General features: G+C 33.5%; 5 protein-coding genes across 21 annotated transcripts; 4 read left to right on the top strand and 1 right to left on the bottom strand.

The window, feature by feature from the left end:
- Nucleotides 1-9: 9 nt before the first annotated feature.
- LOC122574570 (stabilizer of axonemal microtubules 1-like) lies at nt 10-6,347 on the top strand. 10 transcript variants are annotated; one of them, XM_043742284.1, is made up of 13 exons: nt 10-937; nt 1,031-2,311; nt 2,403-2,466; nt 2,760-2,822; nt 2,897-2,941; nt 3,131-3,280; nt 3,544-3,733; nt 4,068-4,219; nt 4,414-4,695; nt 4,872-5,061; nt 5,210-5,450; nt 5,592-5,666; nt 5,933-6,347. In XM_043742284.1, exons 2-12 carry the CDS (start codon nt 2,289-2,291, stop codon nt 5,620-5,622), a joined length of 1,431 nt encoding a protein of 476 aa, XP_043598219.1. In that variant the 5' UTR covers nt 10-937; nt 1,031-2,288; the 3' UTR covers nt 5,623-5,666; nt 5,933-6,347. The 10 variants fall into 10 exon arrangements, 9 of the variants coding, with proteins under 9 accessions (XP_043598219.1, XP_043598220.1, XP_043598211.1 ...); XM_043742285.1 differs by having other exon boundaries at nt 5,863-6,347; XR_006319100.1 differs by having other exon boundaries at nt 5,210-5,666.
- Nucleotides 4,612-7,944, bottom strand: LOC122574571 (peptidyl-prolyl cis-trans isomerase-like 1). Of its 5 annotated transcripts, XR_006319101.1 has the most exons (9): nt 7,744-7,901; nt 7,294-7,418; nt 6,997-7,130; nt 6,835-6,924; nt 6,571-6,678; nt 6,227-6,346; nt 5,303-5,419; nt 4,837-5,052; nt 4,612-4,752 (listed from the first exon to the last, which is right to left on the bottom strand). XR_006319101.1 is itself a non-coding variant. In XM_043742287.1 (7 exons), the coding sequence occupies exons 2-6, from the start codon at nt 7,362-7,364 to the stop codon at nt 6,231-6,233; spliced, it is 519 nt and encodes a 172-aa protein (XP_043598222.1). In that variant the 5' UTR covers nt 7,365-7,418; nt 7,787-7,944; the 3' UTR covers nt 5,138-5,419; nt 6,209-6,230. The 5 variants fall into 5 exon arrangements, 4 of the variants coding, with proteins under 4 accessions (XP_043598222.1, XP_043598221.1, XP_043598223.1 ...); XM_043742287.1 differs by lacking the exons at nt 4,612-4,752; nt 4,837-5,052 and having other exon boundaries at nt 5,138-5,419; nt 6,209-6,346; nt 7,787-7,944; XM_043742286.1 differs by lacking the exons at nt 4,612-4,752; nt 4,837-5,052 and having other exon boundaries at nt 5,138-5,419; nt 6,209-6,346.
- A 439-nt stretch (nt 7,945-8,383) lies between these two features.
- On the top strand, nt 8,384-9,973 carry LOC122574711. The gene is made up of 2 exons (XM_043742620.1): nt 8,384-8,521; nt 8,847-9,973. Exons 1-2 carry the CDS (start codon nt 8,508-8,510, stop codon nt 9,427-9,429), a joined length of 597 nt encoding a protein of 198 aa, XP_043598555.1. The 5' UTR covers nt 8,384-8,507; the 3' UTR covers nt 9,430-9,973.
- LOC122574709 (activin receptor type-1) lies at nt 9,432-14,105 on the top strand. Of its 4 annotated transcripts, none has more exons than XM_043742617.1 (8): nt 9,432-9,450; nt 10,092-10,179; nt 10,475-10,653; nt 10,736-10,976; nt 11,051-11,319; nt 11,723-12,363; nt 12,451-12,682; nt 12,797-14,105. In XM_043742617.1, the coding sequence occupies exons 2-8, from the start codon at nt 10,113-10,115 to the stop codon at nt 12,932-12,934; spliced, it is 1,767 nt and encodes a 588-aa protein (XP_043598552.1). In that variant the 5' UTR covers nt 9,432-9,450; nt 10,092-10,112; the 3' UTR covers nt 12,935-14,105. The 4 variants fall into 4 exon arrangements, with proteins under 4 accessions (XP_043598552.1, XP_043598551.1, XP_043598554.1 ...); XM_043742616.1 differs by lacking the exon at nt 9,432-9,450 and adding an exon at nt 9,883-9,981; XM_043742619.1 differs by lacking the exon at nt 9,432-9,450 and adding an exon at nt 9,932-9,981 and having other exon boundaries at nt 10,462-10,653.
- A 6,319-nt stretch (nt 14,106-20,424) lies between these two features.
- On the top strand, nt 20,425-21,070 carry LOC122574980 (sericin-2-like). The gene is made up of 2 exons (XM_043743278.1): nt 20,425-20,626; nt 20,784-21,070. Exons 1-2 carry the CDS (start codon nt 20,425-20,427, stop codon nt 21,068-21,070), a joined length of 489 nt encoding a protein of 162 aa, XP_043599213.1.
- Nucleotides 21,071-23,047: the final 1,977 nt, after the last annotated feature.

The raw sequence follows: 23,047 nt of genomic DNA, 5'->3' as shown, positions 1-23,047 counted from the left end.
TCAGCCGATATTGTGACAGAAATAATCTGCTTACGGCATAATTTTAAAATCATACGTACGTATAGTTCAATAACGCGTTGCATATTGCTTTCTGTATTTCACGGTAAGGTTATCGAGCTTTGATGCTTTTTGTTTTTTACCTAGCACAGCCAACAACGTTCTACTTCCTATAAACAATATTGGAATATTGAATATACACATGTCGCAATAATTTGATTCTAGAAAATATCGAAAGTACTTTTGCTTTCTTCTCCAGTTCATTATCATATTTTATTTTCTTTTGCATTGTGTAAAGAATATAAAACAGTTTTATAAATTCGCTTTAATATATGAATATGAGTTTCATTGAAAATTCGGTAGAAACCTAAAATGTAATTGTTGAAAAAATAATCTAATAGATGTATTGTAAATACATAGTACCATTATAATATGCTAACCTTTTCTGACCTTTAAAATCAAAAATTCATATTACAAACATATTGCAACCATTTAGCAAACATTAATAGGAAAATATTGAAATTATTGCCAAATTGTTACACAATACAAAAGAGACCAAAACATATTTATTCGAAACGCAAAACGGCGATGATATATATTCCTGATTATTCTGCTTCATACAAAAAGTGGTCAATTCAATATCATATATATGTGGTATAGTTGTTTATATTTTGATCTATCTTTTTATAATTTCTTTAAACAAAAGTCTTAAATATTTTAAACAGATTATACTTAAACGTAATTTATTTCTTTATAGATTCACATACCGAAATCACAATTCGCAAACATTAATTATTTACTACATGTTATGTACATAGTAATGTGGAAATTAATTACTTTTTTATGTACTTCAGTTTTTATTATAATAAGCGAGAAATCAAGTTATCTACCAGTCCGTTATGCTTTAAAGAAAAGTGTTAAACGTATACATACCATATACGTACGTATATCCATATTATGTTGCTAATTAAGTTTGTTAGTAAGAAAGATAGTACTCACAAAATAAAATAAAGTACGTTCTTATTATCTACAGGTTTAATCTTAAAGAATTCTGAAGAAATTACTCAGCATGAGGTAGAAAAATAAAGTTACAATTTCCCCAGTTGTGAGTTTCTTGGACAACGCACTTACCGATTGGACAAATCATGGTCTTTTACATATAACTTATAGTATTAGTTATCAACAGAAGAGACTGCTGCAATAAAAATGCGGCTCTACTTTTCAGTAATTTGAGTAAAACAACAAGAACGTTCTATAAATTGATAGTCAACTAATGTTCCTAGTTATAAACTTCAATATCATTCTTTCTCTCCCAATATGTACGTTTTAAACACTAAAAATGCTAACTATAATTCGTTAAACCGTGCGTATTTCATATGGTAACTGTAAGGAAAGTAAAATTCGCGTTGAGTTTAATCGCATATCATTACTTTGCCACTGTTGTTTGCCGCCCTGTTTACACAGGGCTTTTGGCGAGTGGCCAAATTTCTCGTGTCTCGTTTAGTTTTTGGAACGTACTTCCCGAATTTAGAGGAGGAAGCGAAACGCACTGGCTTCCATACAGTGTGAATCAGAGTTCACATCTCGCGTATCCCTTTGCCAAAGAACCGGTCGGTACACTCATCGGTATTTATTGAGCGTCAGGCGTTCTCGTTCATTCTGATAAATAAATCATTTTCATTGTAAAATCTACGCAATCGTTCCTTCCGAACAAATTCTTTATTTATTTTTTTCTCGAATAGCAAGTTGCAAAAACGACTCGATTGCCTGAACCCTCTACTTTTCAAGAGTATCGCAAAAGTGGCCTTCCGTGAAAAGTACGCAGCGGATGTTAATTGCCTTCCTTTGACTTTTACGTATTATTTCACGATTAAACACTCGGGCATCGTACGGTTAATAGGAGAAACGATAAATGATACAAGTAGCATATTGTAATTTTATACCTGACGAATTATATTTCTTTCCGTTACAAAAGAGAAGCGAGAGCAATAATTGTACCTGAACGTTCAACAAATTTGTTGATGCTAGAGGAATTTTTGATTAGAAAATTTCATCGTACAATTTCATTTATAATGTAACTTAAGGAATTATGGCAAATCGTTTCATAGCCTACTGTGGTATGAACTTTTTACAATGCGATATAGTATAAAACCACTGACTTCTGATATAATCGTCCACTATTTCTTTTTTGATATTAATATTTTTCAATCTTTTAATTAAATGAAAATATATTTTATTCTTTCAGTTTCAGAAAACAACGTTATTTCCTATTATGAAAAGCCGTTATCATCATGCAGATCTGTACTATCAATCCGTGAGCTGATATAATATCTTAAATAATAAATTCCATTGAAATTTAATTTATTGCAAATAACGACATTTCTTAACATTACAACGTATTGTAGGCCCGAGTGCAAGCAACAACAACAACAACGACAATCCGTCATTGAGGAAAGAAGTAAAATTAAGGTAAGTTAAAATGAAACTTTCGAACGGATTAGGTTAATGCATATGAAATATCATTTCCTGAAATAAAACTTTCATCTATATTTCAGATTTTTAACAATTATCAATTTTACAATTAAGGAATGCTTGAGATGATTTTTAGAGTTTATACCGAAACAATATAATTTGCATGATTGCGAAAGTAGAAACGATGCGATATGTTATATGTTAATGTTTGAAGCATTTGCATATATTTTCCGGCAAAATAGTATTAAATATTCGAAACTAAGAAAAAAATTTTGGTAACTGTCTTTTAGATAAATCACGATGATTGCTGTAACTGCTGCTGCTGTTGTACAACTCCACAACGTACATGCTATGTAAGTACGATTAAAATATATATAATTATTTTTATATTTTACGATCGTTGCCTTAACAATTTCGTTTATTATAGAAATATGTGCAACCAGAGGTACCAAAGTCCTTTGCCCCAATTCGTGTAAGTATAAAGCCTTAATTAAAGTAATAATCTTCATATTACGTATTCTTCATTAGTTATTCGCAAACTGCAAAAGTTTTTTAAGTTTCAGGTTGTTTCTTACACATTTGTTTACACTCCTTAGACATTTCTATCTTTCCTTGATAACACTTTATTATAATACAGTTCACCTAACAAATATTATTTCAGCATTATTGGAAATCAGGTATACCAATGGATAATAACACTACATACCGACTCTCCTATTGGGAGTGCCCGAGTGCTCCTGTGGATCCTATCCCGCCTCGAAATTGGTTAGTGACCGGAAATGGTGAAATATCAGACGAAACAACATATAAAGTAAGACGTCAAAAATAATAATATCTTTAAGGTGGGAAATATATTTTTTATTCGATGCAGGATTCAAAACTATATGATTTGTTGTAACCGAGTAATGTACATCAAATCTCATTGCCCTAATAGAATCATCATATACGCGTTCGTCGCTCTTTCACTGTAAAGATCTATTGGTCCTCGCTTGAGATCGATTAGCCATTGTCTTTTCAATTTTGTTCGATATTTCTTTCATGCGTAATATCTGCACACATTTTCGACTGTTTCAGAACAGTTATTTTGAACACTTATGTGTAAAACCTGAATCACCCTGTATACCTTGTGAGAAACAATGGCTCGGTAGAGGTCCTATACAGGATGTTACAACTCAAAAACATGACTATACATGGAAGTCTCTACCACAAATAGAACCTTATAAAGCAGAGAATAATTTATACTGTGCACCTGCACCGTTACTCGGTAAATACAAGCAGCATTAGAAGTTGTTACATTTAAATACTAATTCAAATGTTAAATGCATTATACTATATACTAGATATATGTGTATCTATATGTATATGTTTCAAATTTATTGTTTCTATTCTTACATAAAATATCTTCCCTTTTCAATTTTTTACGTTTATCTTCCACTTGTGCCGACGGAAATATTTAATACCTACATATAGATACGAGTCCCGTAGAGATCTAACAACCCTATACAACAAACTCTAATAAAATTCAAGACCCGGCTTGTACCGTAACGGTGTATCGTTGCAAATTAATTAAAATTTTGGTACGAAACTTGATGTTTCAGATGATACAACATATAAATTAAGCTACTATCAGTCTGGTTGTAATCTACCTACGCTATCTTACGCTCCTATAAGAAAATATGTTAAACCAGATATTCCAATGGAAGACCATACAACGTACAAACTTAGTTATTGGCCAAATAAATCTATGAAGGTAGTAAGCATATTATCTTAGATGTGATATTTTGTATTATCATAACAAGCCAGGCGAAGACGTTGCAAACGAAGGATAATACATGATAAAACCAGCGATGCGCTTTCACGGAAAAACTATTGTTCAGTGTACAATGTATACGCATTTTTATATATTTTCCTAACAATACTTTCTTCTATTCTTGTATTCTTTAGGAAGAACCTCTATGGCAGAGAAAAGAATATTCGCCACCTATCGAACCGGTGGATGGGTGCACAACTTACAAATTAAGTTACTGGCCACATTCAGAAAAAAGACGTTCACCAATCATACTTCAGCCAACTGAGAATCTTCTAAATGCTGGTTGTTGCACCGAGGATAACACAACTTACCGTCTGAGTTACTTTGGCTGTGGAGGAGATAAGCGAACTCCTATTCGGCAACCTAACAATATTCAGTTTTCGCCTTGTTCTCTGTCTTATGATACCATTCATCGAGTATGTAAGATATGAAATTTAAATATTTTAATGTTTCTTAAATCGTCTTAAAAGACACTAAAAGTCATATTTTATATTAGTATGTCAGCTAGAAATGTAAAGATATTTATATATTTAAAGATATTTAAGAAGAATATGTACCACAATATGTAACATATGTACGTGTAATATTTCAGATGAGTTTCTTGGGCAACTGGTGTGTTAAGCAAGAACCACCGATCATACCTTGCGATAAACAATTTTTAGGTAGAGGGCCCATACAAGAGGTAACCACGCAAAAACATGATTATACATGGAAGAATATACCATTAGAACCAGATGCTCGTCGCGCAGATAACCTTGTTCCTGCGTGTACACCTATCGAATGCACGTATTACAAATGCATTGTCTATTTTAATAAACAGTAACAATATTGGTTTATTTATTAACATTTTTTAATGGATAATATTAATATTATTATTGTTTATTATAATATAAATCTACAAAGTTTGATCATTTGATTGATTGATTACAGGTTGTACTACTTACAGACTTTCTTATTTAGAGAACGATCTTAAATCGTTAACACCTATTCATAATTACGCGCCAGTACGTACATGCTGCTTACCAGATGTTCCAATGGAAGCAGAAACTGTCATGCAGCTGAGTTATCAGCCTGTGGAGTGTGTGGATAAAGTTGAAAAACCATGGAGTGAGAGACCTCCTTACCAACTTCCAGTCACTCCTATGGAAGATAATACTACATACAATAAAAGGTTCTCCACCTTACTTAAATTGCTTGTCGAACCGCAATCGAAGATCCAAATGCTTTACGAACGATCGAACGAACAGAAAAATAATTTAGTTTAAATATGTATTAAAAATTGTATTTATGTAAATTATGATTATTTTTTCAGTTACATTCCACCTGGTACATTGTGCCTGTAATTGTGGCATATTTGCATGCGTATTTCATCAGCAAAAACATTAAGGTAAAAATTTAGAATATTTTAATAGTATATTATACCATTAAGTTGCATAGAAACCATAACAATTATATGTAAATACGAAGCAATGTGTTATGTCATAATATACTCTGTTGTGGTACTACTAATTTGGTTAAACTATCAATACAAAGTGTAAAAGCATAGGCAATTATAATCAAAACATTCTACACTCTATTATTAGAATACAAATTACACAATGATAGGCGGAATGTTAAATTGTGCTACATATGAAGCATCTGTTCCATACACAGGTGATACACATGTAGAAGAAAATTGACAGTATGCATTCTTTGAAGGACAACATCAAAGCGACTGAGAATACAAATTAAGCTTGAATGGGGTGAGTCTGAATGTTCTACCTTTTCTTTATAAACGTATCTTTTTTATAATAAACTTACATGTACCATATGAGTAGTACGAGTAGTGAAAAAAATGAATTTTAGAATCTAGTACAAAGATGTGACCAATATTTTATTATGTACAAAATATTATGTTCCAGACAAGTTCTAAAAGTAATAAATACAGACCATCAAAAGTGTGTTTACTTTATTATGCATTCCTTATGGATCCTTTAACAATTTTTATGTCATCAACGGGTCTGTCATTCTTATCAGTTTCCACTAATCCAATCCTTTTCACTATTGTCATACCAGAATGGATTCTTCCTGTTAATGAAAAAGAAAAAAATGTAAACAAGAATAAAAATATTTTTAAGCTCTTTGATGTTTGCAATTATTAAAGTACAATGTTAAACTGAAACACCAATGTCTGTAATTTCTATGATTAACTATAATTTGCATTCTCTGTTCTGTATCATAGGAACAGCAAAAATATTTTGAATGATTATAAATTGAATAATTCGCAAAATATATTCTTAAAACTTACTTACCAAAAATTGTATGTTTTCCATCAAGCCACTGTGTTGGTGCTAATGTGATAAAAAACTGTGATCCATTAGTGTTTGGTCCTGAATTAGCCATGGAAACAACTCCAGCACCTAAATCCAATATAATTTTTTTCCATAGAATGTTAAACTTGATAATGGTATATAGTCATATAAATTTTATTGAAATATCCTATGACAATATCAGATTTTGTAATTCCCACAAGTTTTTATAAATCATAAAAATAAAGATATTTGTGTTAAACATACCGGTATGTTTTAAATCATCATGTATTTCATCATCGAAACATTCTCCATAAATAGACACACCACCTTTTCCAGTTCCAGTAGGATCACCACCTAAAACAAAATAAAATATCAAACTTTCTGAGCTAATATGAGTGGAAGTTGTTAACTAAATCAATATGATACCTTGTATCATAAAATCTCGAATAATTCTGTGAAATTTTGTTCCATTATAATAACCACGTCGTGTAAGTTCAGCAAAATTTCTACAAGTAATTGGTACATGTTTCCAATAGAGTTCTATCACTATTTCACCCATACTGTAAAAAAGAAGATTATAATAATATAGAAATATTAACATAATAGTTGAATTAAAATACCATAATATCGTAATATACTTTCTTATTTTTACAATTATTATTATATTTTGCCAAATTAAAAAGAACAAAACAGAAATAAAAATGGTAATTAGTATATACTTGCGTTGTTTCAAATGCTACGAATGGTGGTTGCCAGTGTTTATCAGGAATACCAGATATATTTGTGAGAGCCATATTAGCATATATAATGATATTTCGTATAGTGTTTATTCTTCCTTTAGGGATAATCTAGTAAAAACAAATAAGGCTAAATTTTAATCTAGTGGACCAAAGGTTATTAACCTTTTTATTTGTAATTTTGTAGATTTAAACGCGTAGAATGTGAAAATGCAAGTTTTCACGTTTCATAATGCTTGCATATTCATAATCCTAATAAAATTCACGTTTTATAATCATTACTCTTTACAACTTTATGAACTCTAAGAAAATGTCCCAACAAGTAATTATATCATTTCATTCATAATACATGTATTCATTTACAACAATTACTTAACTGATTCTGTACTGTACATAAATTTTAAACAAGAATCTATGAAAGATAATAATTAATTACCGTTGGTCGATTATATCGATAAGATACGTGGATTGAAAATTACTTTTTGATAACTGCAAACTGTTGTGGATAAGCGTCCTGAACCAACTGATTTTGAACTTTAATAAAGAGCGGTACCACAGTTATACATATGTCATATTACACCGTGTAAGATATGACAAATATATAAACACGATGTTGTTACGCTATCGCATGAACTTAGCTTTGTATTCAGTGATATCGAGATGTGAATTAGAAGCGAAATTTGAAATTGTTCATGAAATCAAAAAATTCTGCAAATCTTTTTAATCATTTTTTAGTACAAAAGTTTGTTTATACAAACATTTTATTCGTCATAATTGAAACTAAAGTCACTAGTTGCTTGCTTTTGAATTACAGCTTGTTTTGCAATAAACAATTTTTTTTCATATTGCCTTTCTGCAATATTGCAAGATCACGAAACAAGAAAAATTTATAAACCCTATCACTATCAGTTAAATTACTGTTCAAGTTTAAGGGGCATTATAATATCATACAGTATTGCAGGAAGCAAGATATGTTAATTATAACTGGGAGGAAATTTCAATATTTATTACGACCTGGAAACCTTTACTTCATTAGCCATCATACTCAATGAATTCATTGGAATTTACTTTTGTCACTCTGCTACAGTGGTAAAGTTGGTACATTCACATTATTGTTGTACGAGCTCTTATCCAATGCATTAGTTATCTTTTTATTGTGTTTATTCTATTATTTTTATTTTATTTAAAGTGTACTGTGAAATGTCATGCAAGGGGTAAGTGATAGTCTTTATAATATAATAAATTATATCTACAGCAGACTAATAATTTACAATAAAAATAAATTTATTGCGAAATCAATTTGAAATAGAAAGTTCGATGTAGACAAAATTATTAATTACTCAGCCGTATTTTTTCATAATTTCATAACACGGACACAATTAATACAATGCATATATATGTTTTGAAATAACGTTACAGTACATGCGTTTTATGTTCATTAATCGATAAATGCATTATGATCATTGAATTATGAAGTAATCAATAATGTTTTCACTTGCTCCCCTATAATCATTATCACTGTCTGTACTTCTGTTTTAGGGCAAGTCTTCAAAAATTAACCAAACATGATGTTATTGGATTTAGCAATAATTCTATTTTGAATAGCATGGAACGATTTATTCAAACAGTATGTGAGATGGAAGATACGATTTTAATTCCCAGTCGACTTCTAGATTTAACAGTAGGCGATTCACAGGATAGGCTTCAGTTAGGGGACAAACGTAGTTCTATTATCAACGCAACTTTGGCTAATACCAATTTATATCACCTTTATAACGTCATTAATCAAATGAAAATCGAGATCTTATGGTCACAGGATTGTATGGATAATTTTCAAGAAACAGAGGATGATTTTGTTGTGCCACCAGAAAAAGTAAAACGCGTTAGGACTTCGAGTAGTACGTCCATGTATAGTATGCAAAGTATCTATACCTCCTCTAATTCAGAATCCGACACTTTTATTGAAAATAATTTTGGAGCGGAAAATGAGAATGACGTTAGTGCCACTGCACAGTCTTTTAAGAAGCATTTACGTGGATTACATCGTAACATACAAAAGATGACATTGGCTGCTGAATATTTGATACTAAGATATCAAAATGTTATCGATCATCGAACATGATCATTTCTTGAGCGGTTGAAAGTATGTTAAATATATGTATTAATTTTATTTAGCGAAATATTTAAACAAATATCGGTACTAAATAAATTGTACACATTGCATACATGCACATACATTGATATTTAATGTACTGTTCTTGAATTATATTTATTAAACATTAAATAAAAGTTAAAATTTGGTCTTGACCTCAACTAACACGTCATGATGATACGAGTACGTACCATTAATAATAGTAGTTCAATTGTGTAACAGGCCTTGATATTACCTTGTCATATATGTACATATGTACTGTTAATTTCAAATTTAGCTCCAAATTTATATATCGATATTACTAAACAAAAATAAGCTAAATTCATGCTATAGGGTAACCATATTACATATATATGTGTGTGTGTGTGTGTGTGTGTACTTTATATATGTATATATACATACATACAATATACGCATTTGGACGCATCATATGAACGGAATAAAACGATAGTAACGACATCTGTAGATATTTCTTTTTTTTAATATGAAAATAAAATACCGCCAATTCAATGTTGATCGCATGTATGTTAAATTTTTCATTCATGTTGTAGAAATATAGAAGTTACTTTTAATTTCACTGTAGACAGACACGTATAAAAAAGAATTTTGAAAAAGTGTCGATTTCATTTTAGCTCCTCAATGTTTTGACGTGCATGGCAATGGCGGATTTTATGTTTATCACATATTTTATATTATCGTTGACACTGAAATTATGTCCAGGTGGGCAATATATTTTTCAATCAAACAAATACTTTATGCCAATGACAAGCTAACAATTCAGAAACAAAACGTTTATTTTCTTCTTATTTAATGTTTCATACTAGCATCTAACACATTTATTGCTATTCTTTCAATTGAATTTTTTCTGATCTTTTTTTGTTTATTTGGCATTATTATTTAATTTGATGCACATTTATCTGAATAACTGCATACAAGTGTGCATATGCACTAATTATAAATAATGCTTCATAATATCTTGAAATATATTTCAATGGTTAACAGGACTCGTTTTTAGGAGAAGAAGAGAAGTTTTCTTTATTAGAAAATGATTTTTCTGTTGAAAGTGAAGAATCACAAAGATCTATAGATACTATGGCTTTTAATGGCAGTTTGACTGGGCAACAACGTTTTAAATGTCATATTTGCGAGGGACCAGATTGCTTATATTCTGAAATCTGCTATAATGCAGTTACTGTAATATCTCTTGTAATATTGTATATAAAGTCATTAAATTACAGAATATTAGGGAAGTAATGTATGTTTTAATATTCAATAGTGTTGGAAATCTAGAGTAAGACAACCAGATGGTGTAGAAAGTGTAAGTAGAGGATGTACTTCGACGATAGATCAAATGTTATTAATATGTAATAAGCAATTGCCACCACGTATCATTCAAAGTGTTACTAAAAAGAGGCATGTAAGTGGACCGTCACGAGGTGTACAATATTATGTTGAATGTTGCCAAACAGATTTTTGCAATGGCGGGCCATTTCCAATATTACATGACTTTAATGGAGGTAAATATTATACACATAATTTTATCTTTTTATTTATATATCTTTTTTTGTACAAATTATGTTCCATTTTTTAGATGTTGTTGAAGAAGATTATGCAGTTAAATTAACATTGGCAATTTTGGGTCCTGTGGTTGGATTCTGTATTATTGCTGGAATAGTGCTGTTTTATTTATTGGTATGTAGGACTCGTAAAAAAAGGACATTGGCTGCAAGGCGTAATAAACTTGTTATAGATTCTGAAATGGAGTCATCTATCCTACATTTCTCATTTTCTTCTCCAACATCCACCACGTATCATTCTCATGAACTAAAAGCAACTGCAGCTGGTGACAGTACGCTAAAGGTATGATACAAAATATTACCTATAGTAGTTGTTCAAGTTCAAATATAGACTAATCTGTCTTCACATATATATTTATATGTTTATTGCCAGCTATATTTGTGGCATTAAGAGAATTTTATTATATGTAGATACAATTAAACACAGCAATATAAGCTTTTTCAGGAAAATACAAAATAATTAAACAAATAATCATAAATATAGGTATAATATGGTTACATATTTTCTGAATTCTTTTTTATGCAGGCAATTAAACTACAAATTTGTATGCTTACCGAAAATTCATTTCATTTCAGGTTCACAAATATAAATATCGATTCTCTTTTCTTCCTATTACATCTTTTGCTTTATTTCGTAATTTTCATATTTTAAACATCAATATTATATAAATTGTATATTGAAATAGGAATACTTGGACGGAAGAAGCTTAACTAGTGGATCAGGATCTGGTTTACCATTATTGGTGCAAAGAACATTGGCTAAACAAGTGGCATTAGTGGAATGCCTTGGTAGCGGTGGTAATGGTGGATTTGGTGGAGAAGTTTGGAGAGGAATATGGCATGGTGAAAATGTTGCTGTAAAAATATATTTTTCACGAGATGAAGCAGCTTGGGCTCGTGAAACAGAAGTTTATTCTCAATTGCTACCATCGAGACACGATAATATTCTCGGTTACGTCGGAAGTGATATGACAAGTAGAGCAAGCTGCACTCAACTTTGGCTAGTAACACATTATCACCCGATGGGCTCGCTTTTCGATTATTTAAATCGAACACCTCATTCTTTGACACATCATCAAACACTCAGTATTTGTTTGAGTATTGTGAATGGATTGCTTTATCTACATACAGAAATTCATGGAACTAGAGGGAAACCAGCCATGGCACACCGTAATCTCAAATCTAAAAATGTTCTTGTTAAAACTAATGGTAGTTGCGTAATTGCCGATTTTGCATTAGCTGTAACGCAAGAACGTTTGGCTACAGATAGAATCGATTTAAAACAAGGTACAAAACGATATATGAGCCCAGAGATTCTTGAGCAAACGTATGTATTATTTTTAATTATATTTTTCGAACAATAGCTTTTTAATAGTTGTCTCGTTAAATCGCTAAATTAAAAATACTTCTTTAGGATAAACGTTGAATGTTTGGAGAACTTTAGACGAGCTGATATATACAGTTTAGGATTGATACTGTGGGAAGTTTGCAGGAGGTGTATAAGTAACGGTGTTGCATTAGAATATGTAGCACCATATTCTGAGTGGCTTTCTAATAGTCAAGAACCTTCTATCGAAGAAATGCGAAAATTAGTATGTTTGGATCAACACAGACCACCTCTTCCCAACAGATGGCATTCCGATCCAGTAAGCATTTAATTCATTAATTTTTTGCTTTAGAACTTTCTCGTTTTAGAAGAACGAAATGTGAAAAGATTGTTTGCTTAGGAAGACATCGAAATAATAATATATATTTTACAGACATTGGCTGGTTTGGGGAAATTAATGAAAGAATGCTGGCATGGAAAACCTGCAGCGCGACTACCTGTTCTTAGAGTAAAAAAAACACTTGTTAAACTGGCAGCTAATGACACACGTGTCCATTTGTCTCTTGATTAAGTAGCATGTGTGGATACGTATTATTTTATGCAGATATTTATTAGTATAAAGAAAATAAGCTGCGTGGCTTGTTCTGTAAATTTATTTCTTCTTTGCAAAAATGAAGGACAATTATATAAAGTTTGTGCTACTCATTTACTTTATTATAAATATATTTATAATTATCTTGAGTTGAAAGATGATACTTGAGGCAAAATGATATGAAATCTTATTTCATATGTTTCTAATATTGTATATTACGATTTATAGGATAATACTTGTGTAGTATATTATGTGTCCTTGTATAGTGTATTTAGTAGTTAAATTAAAAAGAAATATTTTTTTGTTAATTACTATTATTATTAGTTTCTAGTACCGTAAAGCCTCAGCCGTCTCAAATAGTCTAACTAAGCTGGCGAAGAATATGTTCATCGCTTTGTGAAATTATCTAGTATAAATGAATATTCATTTATATAGGATATTTTAATTGGGTAAATGAGTTACCACTCTGTTATGTATAGAATGAAATTTCTATCATTTCTATTCTAAGAGAATTTTTAAACAACTTGAGAGAAAGGTAGATGCGATCATCTATCATTGCCAATGGCTGAGAATTATTGTGTTCATTATAATTAACGTGCTTAATTAGCTAGATTATTTACTGTAATTATAACATAATAACTATAACAATTGATAACTCAATAAATAGTTGTTATAATTGTAGTAGCAACTATAAATATAAGTGGTAACAAAATTTTTATCAAAATAACAATAGGTTTTTTATATCACATATATATCAATCACTAGGAAATGTTTTGCAGGTGGTAACAGCTATATATTCAAAACGTTAATAAACAGACGAGACTATTAGTACATATATCTTTTCGGCATAATATTATTTTTATATGACATGTATGAATGTTAACAAGATTTGTAATAAAAATCATAGTTAGTGTATCGTCATCCATGTAAAAAAATTTATTCATGAAATTCATCAATATTTCGATTGTTTTCACTTTTGGCGTTTTATTTTCAAAAAGATCTGTTCTTTCTCCTTAGAAAATTTCTTGTCGAATGTTCATCAACATCAACTAGTGAAATTACTATAAAATGTAGATGTTATTATGACAAAAATATTGTCGCGAGAAAAGTATTAATAAATAATCGATATAATAAATATCGAATAATAGTATTTAATGAATAATGATTATAAATTAGATATCGAAGAAAAATAAATGAAAAATTTGGGAGAATACTCCAATACATTACAAATTTAAGTTATCGAACCGAAATAACTAGTAATTTAAGCGTTAAATTTCTTAGTGCGGTATATCTTATGAACAGGTGACGCGTTATTATCACTTCAATTCTACACCTCTACAATCCTATTTAACAATCTTATTCCTTGCAATTTTCAAAAAAGCGAACTTGGAAAAATTCAGAACTTGTTTCGTACGATTATATCTCAAACGTAGATAAATGAGGGGAAATGTAAGTAAACAGAGGGACAGCGACGTATTTGCGGGTTCTTCTTCGAATCGATCAAATCGATCGGATGAGATATGGGTCGTTTTCATCGTTTTATTTATTCGTCTCTCGTGGATACAGAATGGTTTCGGTATAGAATTTTAATTACAATATCCGACATTATTTTATAAAAGTAAATACAATTGTATATCGTTAACAATAATAATACGCGTAAGTCGATTAACACACGCTTCAAACGTCAGCTAAAGCATTCACGTTCACCGTATAGTTACAACTATTACGTTCACACTTATTAATACAATATTAATTACAAAGGAAGCCGATCGCGAACGCATTTCGAGGCTTATGTACAATAATAATTATGTATATAGAAGCAGAAATCTCAAACTCGAAGGAGTTGTAGGCCTTTCGCGATCGCACGAGCGGCGAGCATTTTTTCCCCCAATAGCTCGCTTTCGGATTTATAGAGATTTTTATCGATCGACGCGTTACACTCGCTTCGCGATCGTCCTCCGAGCTTTCTTTTTTCTTTCCTCTCATTCTCGATCGCTAATCTAGATATTCCAGACGAAAACCAAATCATTGTACACGGAATTGTAACTCGTTTACCTTACGATACATAATTCCAACCTGGCACGTTTGTCGCGAACCGAATGCTGGCAAACAGGCAGCCAGGGAGAAATCTGGAAAGACAGGCAGACAGCCAGCCAGGCATGCAAGTTAGGCGGGTAGTATGCAAGCAGGCGCACGGACGGACAGACGGATATAACTATATATTAAATAAATAAATAAATAGATACACTACCATCCATGCTGTTCTCTTTAATTGAAGTTAAAGTGGGCTATCTAGCATTTTTCAGTTCAGTTCAGTTTCAAGATACACAAGTCATAAAAAGAATGGCATTTCAAATATTATATTCGCCTTTCAAATATTATAACGAACACTCTATTTTGGATGTTTTATAGATCTTTGCATATCGTATACACTGTGTGCACTTTTGTACCATCAAATTTTCCATAAATGCATAAAAATCTGCAGTTTAGTTATAGCAGTTTAGTTTACAAAATAGCGGTAACATGAAAATGAAACAACGTAGATTCTGTTAAAGAAACGCGGTATAAGAAAACGAGCATACGACGGGAGGTTCAAATTAGACGAAAGACTTTCATTTGAAGTATATCCTATATATTTGCAATAACTTGTAAATGTCCAAAATGGTCATGGACGGTAGTGTGGATACAATGCGTTTAATAATTATAAAACTACCCAAGAATTTTCAGTTTTTACACGGAGGCTCGATCAAGTGTGAAAAAAGAAACGTTTTATTATCATTTAATATTAGGTGAAAAATAGAAGAGTTATTATTTGTGTAATGCTTGTAAATAACATTGCTAGCCGTTTGATTCTGTACCTTCCGCCTATAGAAAAATTGAAAATCGTAGGGTGGTTTCGCAGTTATCAAACGCAACGGAGAAAAGAGAGAGAGACAAACAGACAGACAAACAGACAGACAGACAGACAGACAGACAGACAGAGAGATAGTGAGAGGAGAAGGCGCGTAGACGAGCACTTGGTGTCAAGCGATTAACTAGTGAGAAGAAGAATAGAGCAGAAGTTGCTTGAATTCAAGTCGTTCGTATCGAAATAATCTGACTAATCTGAACGAGGTTTCAGGCAAAAGCGAAATTTCAGGGATAATCGAGAGGATAGACGAGGAAGCTAGCGACGAAGAAGAATTGACTAGAAAAGAAACGTCGATAATTTCCACCAATTACCACATCCTGTACAATACTTATTTTCCAGTAAAAGTCCAGTAGAAAGACTTGATTTCGAGTAACTCGACTAATCTGAACGAGGCACGACGATGATTTATCGCGATAGTCGCTCTAAGACAGAATGAAATGGATTTCGCGTAGATGGAACGTGTGCGAAAATGCGTAGGGACGTCGGATGAAATAAAAAAAAGGAGGAGGGAAAGACAAGATAGACTTTTTGGACGCCGATTTACGGGCGTTAGTCTCGTAAACTCGATCGAAATACGATTAATCAATGGCATGGAATATACGTGTACAAGTCTTGACGATCAGACTATTTTTGCGTAATAATTTACTAACGAATAATATTGGCGAATATTAGACGAGTTACAAGTAAGGTGAATTTTAGATTTCTCTTTTAATAGTTTCATAATGTTTTGTCAAACAGAGTATGAGGCGAGGTATGCTATAATTAGAGCGCGGATTTTTATCGATTTAGGGGAAAAATGGAAAAATCTATAAGATTGCATACAGTGCGGGAAACGATTCTAAAATGAACGGAATGCTATAAGAGTACTGTTTATGATAATTAACGATTGTCATTGTGGCAACTGTTCTTTGGTAACTTGTCGATCGTCGGATTCGATTTCTGGGTAGAAAAAAGAGAACGACAATCTCGATAACGACGCGTTCGGTGAGTTTGCCGAGAACGCGAACAAAGCAGCGTAGTTGCGTAGCAAGCGTTCTGGAATTTTAAAGTTAATTTTTAACCTGTCCTACGTGCTTTTTACTAGCGTTCAGTGTATCGAGCGGCAGTGTATCGTACGTATTCTCTACATTGTCGAAGCTGCAACAAACGATGCGACGAGATTGCCGGCAATCGCGAAAGGAACGCGGTAAATAATTTTTAACGCGAATTTTGTGAACTCGAGCTCGACTCTTGTCGACGCGATCTTTCTCCCTTACAGTCTTTTTCTTACATTCGTAAACATTCGTCTTCGCCGTCGTCGTCGTCGTCGTCGTCGTCGTTGTTGTTTTCGTCGTTGTCGTGGTTAGTTGGCTTTTTACCTACTTTTTCACAACCATCGCTGCTGCCGCTGCTTCTCATTCTCTTTCTTCTCCTTTCGTACCCTGCCACCTCTATCTACTGTTTCCTTTTCTTCGAACTGGTTTCTGATATTCTCTTGGACACGTCGCGTACGATAACAGCGCGAATAAGTAAGTTTCACGGATCGAACGACGCTCCTGCTCGATCGTCGATAGGGCAACGTTTTTCTTCCTAACATTTCCTTCCCTTCTTCTTCCTTTACACCTTACCAGTTGTTTCGCAAGCATTTCGTTATTCGTGGTAAGCCGGTATACGCGTTGCTCATACGGTACGAACAAATTGTCATAAGGCACTTTGAATCTGCATCGCACAATACATAGAGGATCGATCGGCAGGTTCGATCGCGAGTTCTATCTTTCCGTTGTTTCGGAAGACGAGAAGGAAAACATGGTAGATACGTGGATCGATGAGTTGTACGCGGATATCGCGACACGATACACAGCCATATCGCGATCGATCAGACTAGTCTCTTACCGAGTGAACAGCCGCAAGCGCTAAGGACGTAGAAAGGAGAATGAAGAAAAAGAAAACGATACCCGATCGATAATTGGTCGATTTTTATATTATTTTCCTGCTCGACTAACAATAAGAAGACGAGTGGGCAGCCACTGGCTGGCGGATGCCTTTCTTCGCATTTCCCAACGTACCGTCCACCGTACGTTCTCTTTTTGCTCGGAAATATTCTACATGCATAGAAGGTAGCGTTGGCTCGTTAAGTACACGGCGGGGTTGCGAGTGCAAGCGAACGAGGCTGGCACCTAACGGGTATCGTTAGATTGCCAAGGGATCAGCTTGCGAGAGAAAATAATGGAGGAAGGTTGTAGCCGCGAGTACGATAAATAAAAGGCGATCGTTGAAGCGTAGATTCGCTTTGTACGTGACTCTTTGGTAATTGGAGAAATTAATCGACGATAAATTGTCAAGGCATCGCGTATAGCGCAGCATTTCACATTCGACGGTTTCGGTGGTTTCGCTTTGTCTGAAATCCAAGGCTATTCGTATTTCTAGTTTCGCTATGAAAACGCAATCTCGTCGAAGAATTCTACTGTTCTGTCTGGCGGCGTGACTACGCAATCAGCAAATTACTTTTCGACGTTATAAGCGACGTTGGCCGTTCTTCTGGCTCGCAGTCGATCTTCGCGTCATTTTCATCAGGCTCGAATCTCTATCGTTCCTACGGCGACTATCGCCAACCATCACGTTCCTATCTTATGTATGGACGTAATATTTCTACATTGCTGAGAAATCAAACCATATGCCACGATTCATACGAAATGTGTGTCTGCATTCGCTCGTCCTATCATTCTCGCTCTACTCGTCTTCGTTTATTCGTCGTTATTTGTCATTATCGTTACTCGAACCTCATTTTCTCAATTTCTTTCTATCTTCGTTCACAGAAACTCACAACGCACACTCTTTCTTCCCTTGGCTCGCATTCTTCCGTTCTGTTCTCCTTTCCGTAATCACTAGAATCTTTTACTTAAATTAACCAACTTTGACGACCTTTTTGTGTATACGTGCAAGCATTACTTTGACAAGATAAAAAAACTCGCTTTCAGCGAGGTAAAGGATGATTACAGTATGTTTACAAGTTTCCTTTCTCGTGAATTAATGTATTATCTATATAAGCGATCTATATAAATAGGAACGATAAGAGGTATCATTGTTTTAGATCATTACCGAAGATACAAGGACACTGATTGAGATGACAGATCGAGTAAAAAGTATCGACTTCTTTCCTCTTCGTTATTCTTTCTTAAATCGAATAGCGAATAGTTTGGATCTGCGTGGTTGCTTATTCTTCCTTATACTCTTTTCTTTTTTTCCTTGAAAACCTTAATCTAGAAAGGATAGACTTAATTGCTTTCGGTAAAAGTTTTACAACCGAACACATTTTCTTCGTCGTCTCTTACGAGCTATTATTACTTTCGTATCGTAATTATTGTTACCACTATATCATCATCGTCATCATCGTTATCATTATTATAATCAACGTTATTATTATTGTTATACAACTATACTCATTATTATGGTAACGGCTATTACCATCAATATCGTTATAATTATCGTTAGTCGTAGTACTAATAGTACTAATAGTAACAGCAGTGGTAATAGCAGCAGCAGCGGCAACAGCAATTTTAGTAATGATAACAGTAACAGCAACAGCAGTTGTAGTAATAATAGCAATAGTAATAATAATAATAGTAGTGGTAATAGAGTAATAGTAGGAGTAATGATACTAGTATTAGTAGTGACACTAGTGGTAATAGTAATAACAACAGCATCAGTAGTAGCAATAGCAGTAGCAGTAGTAACAGTAATAGTTTTAGTGTAGTAGTACGTAATAGTAGTAGTAGTAGTAGTAGTAGTAGTAGTAGTAGTAGTAGTAGTAGTAGTACGTAATAGTAGTAGTAGTAATAGTAGAAGCAGTAGTAGTAGTAGTGGTAGTGGTAGTAATAGTAGTAGTAGTAGTAGTAGTAGTAGTAGTAGTAGTAGTAGTAGTAGTAGTAGTAGTAGTAGTGGTAGAAGCAGTAGTAGTAGTAGTAGTAGTAGTAGTAGTAGTAGTAGTAGTAGTAGTAGTAGTAGTAGTAGTAGTAGTAGTGGTAGTAGTAATGATAGTAGTAATAGTAACAGTAATAGTAATAGTAATAGGAGTAACAGTAATGGTAATAGTATAGTAATGGTAATAGTAATAGTATCAGTAATAGTAATAGTAATAGTAATAGTATTAGTAGTAGGAGTAGGAGTAGGAGTAATAGTAATAGAAATAATTATCATAATAATACTAATTTTAACAGCATGAACTATCATCATTCCTGCTGTTATTATTATTATCATCATCTGATCATCAATAATATTCTTATTCTGATTTCTCTTATCCTTATTATTGTACTTATTATCATTAGTATTGTTATTATTGTTAATATTGATATTAATATTAATACCGGTAGTACTATCGTTATCATTCTTGTTATTATCATCGGCATTATTATTGTTACTCTTCTTTATAATAAAGTAGTTAATAAACGCAGTCCTTGAGCTTGTTAAAGGCTTTGCGGAGACCCTTACGTGCTCCTAACATTTCCACCGAAGAAAATATTCTTTTCGAAAAATGAAAAAAAAGATCAAATGGTAATAAAGGTGATAATAGACGTATCAAATGTCAGCGTTCCAATGTAATGGGAATGGCGATAGTAGTAGCAGTAGCGGTAGCGGTAGTAGTAGCGGTAGTAGTAGCGGTAGTAGTAGCGGTAGTAATAGCGGTAGCGATAGTAGTAGCAGTGGCAGTAGCAGCGGCAGTAGCAGCGGCAGTAGCAGCGGCAGTAGCAGCGGCAGTAGCAGCGGCAGTAGCAGCAGTAGCAGTAGCAGCAGCAGCAGCAGCAGCAGCAGCAGCAGCAGCAGCAGCAGCAGCAACAGCAACAGCAACAGCAACAGCAACAGCAGTAAGGCCAGCGATACTACTAATAATGGATTTACTAGTAGCATTGGTAGGACTAATAGTAACAAACTTTTTGTCAGGGGTAATGATGATAGAATCGACGATGGTACTGATTATAATGGTACAAGTATTATTTCATAATACTATTGACAGCAGAATTAGTTGCGACAATTGTAGTGTAGTTGAGGTGATGGTGTCCAGTAATGCTAGTGATAATAGTAGGAGAACGATGGCGGCGATGGTGGTAGCGATAGTGGTAGCAACGATAGCGATAATGAACAAAAGTGACCAATGGACTGGTAATAGTACTGATAATGATAAAGGAATCGACATTAGCAATAACGCTGGTACTAGTAATAGTTACTAGTAATAGCAATAGCGGTGGCGATAGTTGCAAAAGCAGTAGCAGCAGCAAACAGCGGTGACAGTGGCGTTGATGACAAAGTTAGCGATAACGATAAGTTGGAGTAATTGGAAATGAGAAAAAGGAGAAAAAGGAGAAAAAGGAAGAGTTAAGGAAATAATGGTAATGGTGATAATAATCGTAGTCGAAGAGAAAACAGGGGCAGTTAACGAAATATTCGTTATCGATGCTGGAAATGTGTTTGTCTAAAGTTGCTTTAAATCTTACTTTGGACGCAATCAGTTTTTTTTTATTTTCTTTTTCTCGCTTTTGTAGTTAGGCAAACGACGAAATGGCGAAATACTTTGTTCCTCTTTCGTTCCCTCATTCGCTTTCACCGATACACGCACACGTATTTTCTTCTTCTTCTCTCTCGTACTCGCTCTCGCTCTCGCTCTCGCTCTCGCTCTCATTCTTTAATAAAAAATAAATAACAAACTATTAATAACTCTTAAATAAACTACCTTCATTGTAGTTTGTATTTCGTCTACGCTTTTTCCTCAAAAATATCGTTTCTCGTTATTACCGAATCATCGGTTTGATTCCCGAAAGAAACAAACGCGACTGAAATCGTATCGGATAAACAGGCAATCTTTTACGTCGATTCGTTTAAATTAATTAATTATTTACTTTCCATTCGAAAACTTTGTACGTACTACTATCTTCGTTTCTTCGTAATTCTCTATCCTTTCCTATCAAATGACATTTTACGTCGTCTTCCTTTCTCTTCTCTCCTCGTTATTGCTAGTATAGTCCAATCAAACTAATCAACACGAATAATTTTATGATTTTCACGTGGATTTGCGTATGCGTGTATATTTCTCTATTCCCTCTCAATTGCTACATTTTCCTTTTCTCTCTCCTATCTTCCATCGTGATTATACTTCTTCCATCCTCGTATCGTCGCGTTTTTCTTCGTCACTTGCTTTTTCTCTCTCTCTCCCTCTCTCTCTCTCTCTCACACACACACACATACACACACACACTCTCTCTCTCTCTCTCTCTCTCTCGCTCTCAATCTTGTAATCGTTTTGTTCGTTTAAATATTTATGCTTTATCGTTAAATTAGTACATAGACTTTTAGTAATGATGCAAAGATACATATTTTAATAAGGCCCAGTAAGGCTGCGTGGGTCAGTCAACTGTCCCACGAATAATTCAATATACGTACATCTTTCGTGTTAAAAGTTACCGTATGATCGTTAATTAATTTTTAACCTTTTTTCTATATCGTTTGGACATCGCGCGGCGCGTGTCGTTCAATCTTTCTTTACACACGACGCGCCGTTTTCTATAACGATATCAGTACCGTGTTTCGTTCGACACGAGTTTTATGAAAAATCTAAGGAAACTAAGATTATAGACGAACGTTTACTAGTTTGTCTAACAACGAAAAGGAAAAACTGTTGTTCCATTGTTCGTGATCTTCTTCCAGACCATCGATTAATTATTGTCATTTTGTATTGTTCGTTATTATTCGTAATTTACACGCCTCTTCAACTTGTCATCGCGTATCTATCGTCCTATCGAGTCAATCTCCTTCGACTAATTGTCCTTCGAAAGAGTCTCGCGCCTTCTCGTGTAACTGGCAATGCGATTGCTACATACGTATGTACAATTATTCTCGTACGTGTAATTCTTTATCCGTATTTTCTTCTTCTTTTTCTTTTTTCTTCCTCTTCTTTTTTCACGTCCCTTGATCGAACGTTTATCCGATTGACGATGATCTAATGCAATTTTGGAACTCTTCTCGCCGATAAGAACACAGATAGTACGCATGTAAAAAATCCGGAGAAAACCCTTTAGGAGAGACTTTGTCTTCTGATGAACCGAATAATTGTTACGTGTACTTTGTTAGGTATAGTTACTGCCTAGAACATGTGCGTTACGAACGTACACAGTGTGCACGCGCGAAATTCGCGTGCGAGTCTTTCTTTTCTA

The sequence above is a fragment of the Bombus pyrosoma genome, linkage group LG14 (assembly GCF_014825855.1).
Source record: "Bombus pyrosoma isolate SC7728 linkage group LG14, ASM1482585v1, whole genome shotgun sequence".
Taxonomy (NCBI): domain Eukaryota; kingdom Metazoa; phylum Arthropoda; class Insecta; order Hymenoptera; family Apidae; genus Bombus; species Bombus pyrosoma.
Note: the sequence above shows the minus strand (reverse complement) of the source record. Positions and strands in the feature narration are given on the sequence as shown.